Source organism: Equus asinus, chromosome 14 (assembly GCF_041296235.1).
Source record: "Equus asinus isolate D_3611 breed Donkey chromosome 14, EquAss-T2T_v2, whole genome shotgun sequence".
NCBI lineage: Eukaryota > Metazoa > Chordata > Mammalia > Perissodactyla > Equidae > Equus > Equus asinus.
Window position 1 is genome coordinate 35,556,904 of NC_091803.1, and position 13,364 is coordinate 35,570,267.

The 13,364-nt window shown below is 43.8% G+C and overlaps 1 protein-coding gene across 1 annotated transcript; it reads left to right on the forward strand.

Moving 5' to 3' along the window:
• Positions 1 to 551: 551 nt before the first annotated feature.
• On the forward strand, positions 552 to 9,815 carry ARL6IP1 (ARL6 interacting reticulophagy regulator 1). The gene is made up of 6 exons (XM_014844361.3): positions 552 to 1,067; positions 3,235 to 3,368; positions 4,034 to 4,153; positions 6,600 to 6,717; positions 7,575 to 7,659; positions 8,093 to 9,815. Exons 1-6 carry the CDS (start codon positions 1,032 to 1,034, stop codon positions 8,209 to 8,211), a joined length of 612 nt encoding a protein of 203 aa, XP_014699847.1. The 5' UTR covers positions 552 to 1,031; the 3' UTR covers positions 8,212 to 9,815.
• The last annotated feature ends 3,549 nt before the right edge of the window (positions 9,816 to 13,364 follow it).

The window sequence follows — 13,364 nt, forward strand, 5'->3', positions numbered from 1 at the left end:
TTTTACATTTTTCCTTAGCATGGCTTAGAAGGTAAGAAAGGTTCTGTCACAACTAGTCCCTTTTGGGATAGGAAGCTCGTAGTTTCCTAAGTAACTGAAGTGCCACACAAGGAGTTTGCATAAAGACTCCATGTAAATAAGCCAACTTTATAAGTCGGTGCATTTTTCACAAGTTCTCAAACTGTGTCCAGCACCGGCCCCCCCGCCCCCGCCCCCGCCCCCCATCAAGCTAAGGCCTTATTGCAAGAACAGCAAGGATATTGCTATTGATTGATGAATATTGATTGACGAATATTGATGAATAGCAAGGAAAAAATTGTAGAAAATCTACATAAATAGCTCTTTTCATTTGTCCTCAAGACCTCAAGAGGGCACGAGTCTTCGACTCACAAGTCTAGGCTAAGCTGCCCAGTGGCCTGGCTAGGGTGGCCAGAGCGGGGATTAAAAGAAAGGGAGGGCCGCCCGGGCACAGCGAGGGCGAGGGCACGTGCCTGGTCGGGAGGAGGATCCCAGCCGGTCCCCTTAATCACAACGAGGTTGACGTCACAGGCCCATCTCTGCCCTCCGCCCGTTACTGCGTGGCATATTTCTTCGAGGACTACATTCCAGAGAGGCTCTTCAGCTGCTCTGAGATCCAGCAGAGGACGGTCCACCCTGAGGCTACTGAGGCCAAACCAGACTCGGAGCACCCGCAGTTCACCCGCCTCCGAAAGGCCTGGGCTGGGCGTCGCACATCCCCTGGGCGCCGATTGGTCAACCTGCGTTCACGCCCCCTCGGCCTGGCTCCGCCTCGCTCGCCTTTGACCTCGATTTCAAGCCATGCTCTGGGCGGCGGTTGGTCCGGCTGCCCTGAAGCTTGCGCTTGATCTGCCCAATGAGGAACGAGCTTCGAGGGGGCTGTCGGGAAAGGCAGCCAGCCTATATAAGCAGCCTGCGGGGCGTGTCCTCGCGCTGGGGTCGTTGCGCGGGTGTCGGGGGTAAGGCTGCGTTGGAGGGTGGCTTACGCTCGCTGAAGCGGCACCTCGGGGACGATGGCGGAGGGAGATAATCGCAGCACCAACCTACTGGTGAGTCCCGGTGCCTCGTTGCGAGGGCACGGAGCGGGGCCCCCAGACTTGGGTGGGCTCACCCGGGCGGTGCTGCGGCCTCGTTCCTCTCACCGCGGCGGGCCCGGCGACGACGCCTGCCCCTCGGGCTTCTCGGGCAGCTCCTGCGAGGCAGTCCCCAGTCGTGTGGACCCCTAACGTGCCCTGGGGAAGGTGCGCGACCGGGCGAGGAGGGCGCGTGACCAGTCCTCGCGAATAGGGGTTCAGCAGGAAGTGGGAGAGGGGCGCCGTGACAAGCCTGGGGTGCAGCCTGGGCCAGAGGGCCGCGAGGGGCCTGCCGAGCGCTCTTTGGGCCCAGGCCCCAGCCGCATCCGGGTTTCCCCCTCTTTGATCTTAATCTGAATGTCCTTTCGTTTTTTTTCTCCAATACCTGGGCAGGGTTGGAGGGTCAAAGGGCTGCTGTCGAGTTCTGTTAGGGCTGACACAGCTTAAAACGGCCGGGAGGCTGCGAGCTCGCCGCAGGGGCCTGGGAGTGGGGTCCAGCTGGAAGGACAGTGGGAGGGCCTGGCGTTTGTCTGGGGGTCACAGGACGACTTAAGAAATAAAGCAGGGGTCCAGAGGAGCTGCACATGAGTGAGGTTGTATCGCAGGCGGGCAAGTTCAACCTCACTGCGAATTTCACGGCGAGATCTAGGCAAAAACAAGAGAAACCCGTGCGTTTTCTCCGTTGTCTTTCCCCACGCAAGGGCAGGCCACATGCCACAAACACGATGAATACAGGGAGGAAAGAATCCAATTTTTGACTTTTGATTCTCCAGGAGCCCAGATGCTAAAGAATTAAGTGACTTTGCAGAGCAGTTTTTGATTGTGCGTGATTTTCGTTTTGCATTGGTTTTTAGAAACGCGGAACCTGCACCGTTACACACACACAGACCACACCCCTTCTCAATGCTTAGCATGGTTAGCCCCAGCCCGGTTCCTTTTAAGAGGATTGATCGAAGTGCAAAGAAGTTTCCCAAGTTCACACAGCTATTGAAATGACAGATCTTGGCCAGGAGCTCAACTGCTTTTTCCAGCAGAGCAGCGTTAACTTTGAGGAGAATGAGGCCTTTGGCCTTATATTTCCTGTACTCAGATCTCTTATCCTTTGTGTATCTCAGTTTCCTCTTCTGTAAAATGATTTTAGTAACAACACCTTCCTTTTAGCTTGTTGGGAGGATTAAAAAAGCATATAAAATACTTAGCAGAGTTTCTGGCACATAGTAATCTCTTATTTTACTATATTAAACATGGTATATAAAGTCAGAAATATTGAGATCACCTAAGTGTGATTAGTGTGGCACAGACAGCATTTTTATTAAGATTAAGCTGCACTGTCCCCTGTCATTTGCATATTTCCCTGTAATAACATTTATAAGGACATGTTCCAATTATTTTTCCGTCTACCAAAATCAGCTTAAGGGCTTTTTGCCACGTTAGCTCATCCTAGAAGTCTGCTTTCAGCTAATTGTCAGATTTGTGGAGGAATTTGAAGCCTAACTAAAATGTCCTGCGAAGTGTAAGAAGCTCTGTATTGAGGAGCTATATTGAGCTTAAAATGCCTCTTAGAATTTGAGGAAAGAATTTTCCTTAATTGTGTCAATGATGCCAACGTCTAAATGATTCCATGACGCAAAGAGCTATTTTAGAAATTGAATGCTGTTTAGGGCGATGCTTTCCGAAGGAGGGGTTTAAAATCACTGGAATGACAACACAGCAGATCAGTTCTAACCGCCTGAAATGAGCGAATTTAAAGTGGTCTAATTTTATGCTCTGGGCACTGCCACCTATTAGTGCATGACTTTGGGAAAGTTGGTTAACCGTTGTGAGCTCCCTTTCTTTAACTGTAAAATGGGTCTAATTATCCCTACCTTGAGGGGCTCTGTAAGGATTATGTTATATCGTAATACGTAAAGAATAGCCCAGTGCTTGCACTTGAAAGGGGACCATTAAATGATAGTTTTTTTCCTCCACTGATTTCTGTCTTTGGTACCAAAATGGCAGTTTTTTAGAAACTAACTTGCTTAAGATAGTGATTTGGTGAAGAGCTATTTCACACACTTGGAGCCTTAGAAGAATTTAACTGTCCAGAATGCACAGAGATGTTGAGAGTGGTCCGGTGATCGCTTTAAATGTTGATCCTGCACAGGCTGCAGAGACTGCAAGTCTGGAAGAGCAGCTGCAAGGATGGGGAGAAGTGATGCTGATGGCTGATAAAGTCCTCCGATGGGAAAGAGCCTGGTTTCCACCTGCTATCATGGGTGTGGTTTCTTTGGTGTTTCTGTAAGTGAGCTATTAAATTACTCTGCATTGTGCTTGTTAATAAGAAGGGCTCAGGTCATACACAGCCTTCATTTATGTCTTTTGTAATGTATAATCTGTAAAGAATGCTTTTCTTAGATCAGTTCGCCTAGTTTTCAGAATTTGTAGTGCTTATGTAAACTTGGTAACCTAATGCAGTTGAATAAATCAGTGGCTCTCAAACTTTTTGGTCTTAGGACCCTTCACACTCGTAAAAAGTATTGAGGACCCCAAAGAGCTTTTTTTTCTTAGTATTTACATTAACCATTGCAGCTATGATGTCATCATGTCACCAAGGTTTTGAGCAACCACTCGTGGGAAAGTTAGAATGAAAAGAGCCGGCTCAGTGGCGCAGCGGTTAAGTTGGCACTTCCGCTTCCGCGGCTGGGGTTGGCCGGTTCAGATCCCGGGTGCAGACTTATGCGCTGCTTGGCAAGCCATGCTGTGGCAGGCATCCCACGTAAAGTAGAGGAAGATGGGCACAGATGTTAGCTCAGGGCTAATATTCCTTAAAAAAAAAAAAAGGGAAGAAAGAGAAGGGCAAATAACGTCTTTGAGAAACAGAGGACTAAGTGAATAAGCATCTTCATCTGGGAATAATAGCTATGGTTTTCTAACCTTCATTAATTTTTTTTTTTTTTAAACAGGACTATCTACTATCTAGATCCATCTGTTCTGTCCGGTGTTTCCTGTTTTGTTATGTTTTTGTGCTTGGCTGACTACCTTGTTCCCATTCTGGCGCCTAGAATTTTTGGCTCCAATAAATGGTAGGTGGCCGAAGGATCTGCCAATCTAATTTCTGAGAAGTTCCTGAACCTGGTGGCGGTTATTAATGTGCTCTGAGTAAATACAGAGAATTGTCTAACCATCGGGTACCCAGGGTGAGATTTATTGCTTTTATGTGAAGGATTTCTTAGCTGATTCAGATATAAATCGTGAATTTCTGCTGCTTATATTGCCATAGTTCTTTTACGGTCCAGCATTTATTTTGACCTTTTCTTTTCTTTCTAGACCTTTTTTTTAATAGAAGTGAGGTTTTTTTAGGTAGTGCTATCAAGGATAGCAGAGCTCATAATGAGCTTTCTATAAAAGTACACTTACATTTTACACTTATTTCCATTGATATTTAAGATAGTATAATAATTTCACACGTTATTTTTGAACGAATATGAAAACGGTAACTGGTAGATTTTTGTCCATTTATTTAGCAACTATTTATTGAATTCTACTTTTCTGTTAGATGCTTTTCAGGCTGCTGTGAGATATTTTGACCCTTAAGATTGATCTTGTGTTTAAGGTTGAGATCTTGACGCAGTGCAGTGGGAGTCAGCTAAATGCATAGCAAGAGCTTCAGGATAGGTTCAAACTGTATATACGGGGGGTGTTCATTTCGTTTATACCATCCTTTCAGTCGGTTACTTATGAGTTCCCAAGATCTAGTTAAGTGGCTGTCCATGATAGTAAAGTATTTTAACTTCCCTCTGGAATGTTGCATTTCTCACTTTTGATCCAAATAGTGAGCACAAGTAGATGCTGGAAGAGATTTTTTTCTCCTAGCTTCTATTCTCCCTTGGTTGTGTATTTTAATTTGATGAGTAGTCTACTCGTGCCTTTGGTTTTCTTCCCCCCATAATAGCAAATTATAAAATAATTCTGTAAAAATAAGAATTTTAAATGTATGCTTCATGGACTTTTGAGAACAAATTCAGACATTTTGGGGAAGTTTGCTTCAGTTATGGGATAATTAAGCATGTTTAATTCAAAGATGTTTCCCCCATAGCAGAAAGGATTAGTATTGGGAAATGTCCTTTGAATTGTTTTTCATGTGTTATAATGGATTGAATTATGCTGTTTTCTGGGCAAGTTTGTAATTATGCAATGTAACAATTTAACAACAGGAATCAACCTCTGACCTTGACTTTATTAGCCAGATGACATTCTAATCTGCTAATTCATAACTCTTGGGGAAAGGTTTTCACAAATAAACACTGATAGTGTCATGGTAATGAGCGTGTGGCTCAGTCTTATCGACAGAGCAGTTTTATTTTTTGATCTTTATGGGGAAGGAAGAACACTGTTGCATAGCCACCACCTAGCCTTGACCATGGGTAGCATACAAGGTCTGATTGTTTGCAAGAAGTTCAGGGCTCAGCAGAAACTCTCCTGCTGTATCTGTGACTGCAGTTTTACAGGGACAAGGACTAGAGGAGAGGAGGTCACACATAGCCCTGCGTAGGGCCTACTTCATAGTAGCGGCCATTGTATCTAGATAGCCAAGGCAGCACAGAGGCAAATCATTTGATGAGAAGCCAAAAAACGTTATGAAGATAAAAGGGCTTTCTTGGAGGATCTTTTTTTTTTTTTTAACTGCTGTTTATGATTATATTTTCCCTCACTGGGACAAAATTTGTAAAGAATTTGGCTTTGAGCTGTATGTTGCTGCCCTGGCATCAAATATATGAAGCCCAGTTGAGGGTATTATGCTTTGAATGCTAGTACTTATTATTTTATGAAGAGTGCTCAAATACAGCTGTTTGGGAGAAACGTCACGTCTTCCTCAAAATAGTGGGACTCTGGGCTATAACCCAGGACTCATTAGGATCTGAAAAATGATGTAGGAATAGAGAAACTAATGTATACTGATTTCTGCATGGCCCATAGTAGTCATGAGTCTTCTCTTATTTTCATTAACCAAATGTGGTTTTAGAAGCAAAGATTCCCATTACTTTGTACACCTATGCATGTGTCTTTATGTAAAAACTTATTCTTGTGCTAGAAAAGGTAGCTCAATGGTACAAGAACTTTTTCACTTTTATAAGATAATGGTGAATCATTGTTTTTTATTTGGACTTTCTTTGGGAGATAGCTTTTTAAATTTGAGGGAGGCCGGCCTTGTGGCACAGCGGTTAAGTTCGCACGTTCTGCTTCCACGGCTCAGGGTTCGCCAGTTAGGATCCCAGGTGCAAACCTACGCACCACTTGGCAAGCCATGCTGTGGCAGGCATCCCACATATAAAGTGGAGGAAGATGCGCACAGATGTTAGCTCAGGGCCAGTCTTCCTCAACAAAAAGAGGAGGATTGGCAGCAGATGTTAGCTCAAGGCTAACCTTTCTCAAAAAAAGTAAAAAAAATAAATTTGAAGGGATGGTGTATTTCTGTTATGTAAGCAATACAGAAGTTTGCTTACAGCGAAGGGGAAATTGTTTTTCTAGGACCACTGAGCAACAGCAAAGATTCCATGAAATTTGCAACAATCTAGTCAAAACTCGACGCAGAGCTGTGGGCTGGTGGAGACGCCTCTTCACACTGAAGGAGGAAAAGCCAAAAATGGTACTTTTTTTGTTCTGACTTATTTAAGTAAAGCAAAATTTTAAGCTTGAGTCCATTTTTACTTCCTTGTGGCCTAGTGAGTCTTTCTGTTTTAATAGTTGTAGTTTGATATTTATCATCATCCATGGGTTTAACTTCTTTGAGAACATTCATAAATGTTTGTCTGTATTAGTTAGACTGAATCACTGGAAGTTAGAATTATATTTTGCATTTAATTTTTTATTTTAGTTGAGTGAAATTTTTCTGTTTCTTTTCTTTTTCACTTACTGAAATAAAAATAAAAGACATATAATTAGAAAGCATTTGTTCTGTTATCTCTTAGCTTCACCTGAGGATACTATATGAAGTTATTAATTGTAAAAGTAGTGTAATTTTGGGGCTGGCCCGGTGCGCAGCGATTAAGTGCGCACGTTCCACTTCAGTGGCCTGGGGTTCACCGGTTTGGATCCCAGGTGCAGACATGGCACCACTTGTCAAACCATGCTGTTGTAGGCATCCCACATATAAAGTGGAGGACGATGGGCATGCATGTTAGCTCAGAGCCAGTCTTCTTCAGCAAAAAGAGGAGGATTGGTAGCAGATGTTAGCCCAGGGCTAATCTTCCTCAAAACGAAAGTAGTGTAATTTATATTATAAACTATTTAATTTACATATAGAGTTACAGTAATTCTAAATTCTGTAAAGAAGATCTAAGGGAGTTTTCTGTGGGTTTTATATAATATATAGATACCAACTATTTTTAAAGAAAAGTAGTAATAAAAACTGAATTATTTTCAAACCTTTGAAACAGCCTCCTAAAGCGATGCTTCTTAGCCTGTTTCCAGGAGTCGATAATTCCTTGTTGTTTCTATTATTAGTACTTCATGACCATGATCATTTCTCTTGCTGCGGTTGCTTGGGTGGGACAGCAAGTCCACAACCTTCTTCTCACCTACCTGATAGGTAAGTCTCTGAGGAAGAACTCCAGGCACATCCTGGCCAGTGAGGGCTAATGGACGTTCGTCAGTAAGCAGATATGTGGGGCTCACCAAGTTTGAGGCTGCGATCAAGGACCTGTTGGGAGTATAGAAAGATGACTACAGCCAGGTCCTTGTTTTCAGGGGGTGAGTGGTCTTATAGGAAGTTAAGACAGAGAACATAATAACCAAGATAGAAAGTCGTGTGCAAGAGGTCAAAACAAGCAGTGTGTTATCTGAAGTGGGGAGGTATGATGGCAGAAGTTTCTGGGGATAAATACCAATGAAAGTCCTGGATTTCCTATTGCTTCCTCCCATTAGAATGTCTGATAGTCCAGGAAACTACCTTCTGTAAAATGTAGTAACCTTTCGGAAGTTAATTACAGCGTCCTTAATTTTGTTTGTTTCTTTATTTTAAGTGACTTTCGTACTGTTGCTTCCTGGACTAAACCAACATGGAATCATTTCGAAGTACATTGGAATGGCCAAAAGGGAGATAAACAAGCTGCTCAAACAGAAAGAAAAGAAAAACGAATAATGCGTCTGATGATTAATAGCGAGTACATTGTCCTTGGGAACAGTTTGTATTATGCTCCCTGGATACTCAAATGTTACAGAAGTAGTTCTTTGCTCTCCCTCATTGTGCCCTTAATTAATAGAAATTCTGACTTGCCGAGTGAGGCCGTACGCATAGTGTCTTCATGTCAAGTGTAGCGGGTGCACCCCTATCAGTTGGCCTTCTATGGACAACTCATTTGTGAGTAGGACTTGTTTTGATTTTTCTCACCCAGGGTTAACTGAGTTCTTACTTTTAGGCAGCTTCCTTTACAATAATGTAGTGGTGAACTTCACCCTTAGTCCAGTTAACAGTGACTGCGTAATTGTTCCAGTTGGTTGTGGCTTTCGCCAGGTAGCAGGTAGTGGTCTGCGGCTGCAGGAAGCTGGTTCTCCTGTCTACTTCCAGTCTGCTGAGAGCTGTCTGGCACGGGAGTAGAGGCCACGTCCACCGCTCCTGATGAAGAGACCAATTAAGATCCATTCCTCATTCTGTTTGTATACTGTGGGAGAAGAATCCTCATGGAATAAAACGAGACCAATTCCGTGCCCTTGTCTGTGTTGGTTTCTCCCTTGTGCAAAATTTAGCAATTTGTAGGAAACGTTGATCCTTCCTCTCGAATGGGGAATGTGACAGGCTTAGAGTTCTGGTCCCCTTGCACTTAGACTTCAAGGTAGGAGATCCTTAAAGGCTTTTTAATAGCAGGCTTCCAAAAGGTCATGTTTAGGATTTTTAGCATACTTTTAATTTCAGATTTTCAGCTGCCTGAAAGTAAAGTACAGAATAGGTTAAGACTCACGTCTCTGACCTTCACTCTGAGACCAGCCAATAAAAGGACAGAAGTCGTCCTGTGTTTAATCAAGGTTCCTTTCAGTAGAAAATAATCTTATCCTACTAATCGTTCAAGACCAGAATAAGCCTTTGAAGGTAAGCTCAGGATTCTCATTTTATGGTAATGCTGGCTGCTTTGGTCTCCATAGATATGGCGTAGGAGGTGGTGACTACGCTGGCGGCTGACTTTTTGCGTAGCTGTTTCTCTGAAGAATGCAGGGGCTGTTGGTGAGAGCAGATTGTGGCGATGATAGCTGGCCTCTGGTCTACCGAGATTTTGTAACTCTTGGAATGCATCCTAGAATCATTCTCCCTCAGTAGCTAGAAATTTAGAGTAGTTGAAATCTGTAGGAATGAACCTCTGAGGGCCGAAAATGTGACATATTTGGGAACAATTCTTAAACTCTGATTAATGAGCTGTTATATAGTTTTGTGAATTTATTGCACTGATGCTGTAAAACCTGGACCTCGTGAAATATCTGTCCCTAGATAAGTGTTGTTTTCTCCCCTTCAAGATTGCTGTAAACAGTGGCACCTATGGAGCATATGTTTGATTTTTTTTTTTTATTGTTTCATATGAAAATTACAAATTACCTTAATTTACATGTGTTTCCTCAGTGTAAATAAGCCTGTCTCCTATCCGGGTTTGTTGTGTATATGTGTTCTACCAGTTAACCACTTTTGAGATTTTAATCCTCTGTTATTTCTTCTACTTTGTTTTGTGTAAAAGGGGAAAAATAAAGCTCAAATTCCTCCTTGTGTCCTACTTTCTTTACACCTGAGCCAATAGTGTTTCTGTGATTGAATTTATGAATCTGATTAATGTGCTGCCTTGTATGATCATTACATGCCTATAAGATACTCTTTAACAACAAAATGAAATAAAAGGTGTAAATTTATTCATTCAGCAAACATCCACGCAACATGCTAGGTGGAAATGGAAATATAAGGAATGAGTGATGGTGGAAGATGAAGTGTGAGAGGGCCAGGCTGGAAGAACAGGAGGGGCTCGGTGCAGGCTTGAGGAGACTGCCTGCGTGGGCACCTGTGTACCCCGGTGCCTAGCTCCGAGCTCAGTATACGAGGTGCTTGTAAGTCAGTAAATGGTGGCTGACTTGTCTACACTGTAAACACTTTTTAAAATTAGAGCTCAAATTGGATGTTTTCTCATTGGGCCTCACTGTCTATACTTAATGGGTCCTGGGAACAGAGTCAATGTCAAAGTAAATTCTGAGCCCCCCTGCCCCCGTGCCCCCCCAAAAAAGTATAGATCCTTCTTTGGAGCTTCCTGGGGGGGTTGGTGATGTCCAGAAAAGGGAAATGTCAACCCAAAAGTTAAAAGTCACCATAGGTCTGGCCATGGTTGCCCAGTCTTTGAAATGCTGATCTTTCACCGGGCAGCTGTAATTGCTTCTCAGGCCGTCTCACGTGGCTGGCTTCCTCCCCAGGCCAGCTCAGCTACCCCTGTGCCCGCTCTGCCCACAGCAAAAGTCCCTTTTTGACACTTGCCTTGACACCACCTTCATCGGAGGTCCTGTCATTCCAGGGTTCACAGGATGCCCAGAGGAGGCCGTTTGGAGTTAGTTGTGCCAAGAACAATGAAAGGATTTGGCAGTTTTTAGGAGAGGTGATTTAATGCCAGCAACTGTCTTCCCCTTGTTGCCATTTATTTTGAACAACTCAGACCGTGATCAATCCTATTTGAAGATCTCTCAGCAGGTTCCAGTTTGTCTAGAGCATAAATCGCAAGCTTGTGAGGCAATTTGTACATGGCCCTCTGCTCCATTTCCCCTCCTACCCTATTTGCCAATTCCTGCCCAGCTGTTCCAAAATGTCTAGCCACCTTTATACGATTCCATGCTCTCCCATTTCTTGGAGCTGTTACAAGCCTAGACTAGCTACTGCCCCACACACCCTTTCTAACGTTTTGGGATCCGGTAGACCCAAACCCAAGTAATTTATCTAGTAGCTTAGACAAGTAACCACAGTTTTTTTTGCTTTCACTTTTTTAAACTAAAGCAAAATTTTAAGACTGAGTCAATTTCACATTGAATTTAGTTTTCTCATTTGTGAAATGGGGATAAGAGTACAGATCTCATAGGGGCACTATATAATTGCAATTGCATTTGTTCTGATGAGTCAGCAAGTTAATCTCCCGGAAGCACTTAGTGGGAGTCATGAATGGGTGGTGGTTACCTTTCACGACACAGATCAAATAGCACTTTCTCTGTGAAAGCTTTAGCAACTTCCCAGGCCACCTCGACGTTCCCACAGCACTGCCTGTTGGCATCCTGTCTGGCACACTGCCCGGTGTGGTGTTATTTACAGGTCTGTCTCCCCTACCGGGATGGGCACCTCTTTAGGGCAGGAGCTGATATTTTTGTCCTCTCACCACCTGGCACAACCTCTGGCACATGATAGGTACTCATTGGATGTTTGTTGAATGAATGAATGAATGAATGAAGTGGATAAAGAGAGTGGATGGTGCTATTTTTCTATTTAGGGTCAGGCTCTTGAAGGAAAGTGGGTTTATTCATTTAACTCCCCACTATTGCTAAGGCCCTCAGTTAAGGTGAACTCCACATTTTCAGTAAACAAAACGCGTAGGTGTATAGGGAATGAGTTCTTCAAGGAAGTTTTCATTAAAAAAGCAAGTGGTCCTTTTGTAATGTAAATTATAACCAGAGAACTATATCCCTTGAGACGTTCAAATTGGGAGCTTTCCTTTCCTCAAGGTTCACTCAGGATTTGAGAAGAGGTGGGGGGGGGGGTGCTGAGACAATATACTAATAAGCTTTGACTGAGCACTCACTCTGCCAGGTTTTGTGTTAATCACTTTTACACGGATTATTTCACTTATCCTCACAGTAACTCCAAGTGATGGGTAGTAACATCTCCGTTTTACAGATGGGGAAACCGATTTGCCCATTCATTCGTCAGCTATGTATCCAGAGCCTATTATGCGCCAGGTGACTTCTCTAGAAGCTCTGAGTACGGTGGGGAACGAAACTGACGAAAACCCTGCCTGCTTGGAACTTAATTTGGAAAATAAATAAACTTCCAATGTTTCAGGTGGTCAGTGCTGCGGAGAAAAATTAAGCAGGGCAATGGGTTTAGAGGGAACGGGAGGAGGCTGTGTGTGTGTGTGTGTGACTGAATAGAGAGCTGAGGAAAGCCAGGAGCAAGCCTTCTGGCTCACTGGAGGAGGAATGTTCAAGTTGGACGCAAAAGCAAATGCAAAGACCCGGAGGTGGAGTATGCTTGGAGTGTTTACAGAAAAGGAAGCCGGGGAGAATGGTGCGGGGTGAGGTCTGGTGTGCCCGTGCAAGGAGGCAGGTGTGCCAGTCACGGGGGACCCTGTAAGCTTTCGTAAAGAATCTGGATTTCACTGAGGGTCACGGGAGCCCTCGGAGAGTGCATGATCCGACTTGAATTTTTTGCAAATACTATTTTAGATGTTAGGTCAGCTCACTCAGCTCCAGAGAGGGCGGAGCAAGAATTCATTCCCTCCCAGATGATGAGATCCCAGGCTTCAAGCAGTACTTACAACTTCCCGTCCTTTGCATTGCCAAAATACATATGTCGAGCACTTATTACGTGCCAGAGGTTGGGCGAGCCCTTTGCCACCATTATCTCATCGGATCCTCGCAATAACCTTTAATGCCTTTAAGAGTCAGGTTTTATTATTACCCCCAGTTTATACATCTGGGGAAGATTCAGAGAGGACAAGAGACTTACAAATTGGTTCTTGTCCAGGTGCAGAAGAGAAGATAAAAGCCACTGGCTCAGAATCCTGAGGATTTATTTCGAAACATTCGTGGCTTTCTTCCCAACTGTGTATCCCAGAACTCCAAAGAAACGTCCGGAGCCCCAGTAAATAATTTCTAAGATTTAGGGAGCGGCAAAAAGGAACCACTGATTAAAAAATAGTTTTTGACTGTTTTGAAAATGTAATATATACACATGCTTCAAATAAAACAAAACTGTATAGGGAGAAAAGCGAATCTTCCATCCCAGTTCCTAAGGCCCTTCGCAGAGGGAATTACAGATTTCCATGGGTCCTTCCAGAAGAATGAAATTACGCAAGTATCAAAATTTATTCTAAATGGGTGAACAGTTACTGCAATAAAACTAGCATATATCTAGGCCCTTGCTGTCGTTTTCAATTTTGACAGATTAAGGGCTAGCAAGCAGTGGAAACTCCGGCTAATGCCTCACCTCTATCTCCTCCCCACGGCCTCACCTGGGGAGGTCGATGCCATCGACTCTCTACTGCTCACCCCTGAAGAGGCTCTGCCCCTTCA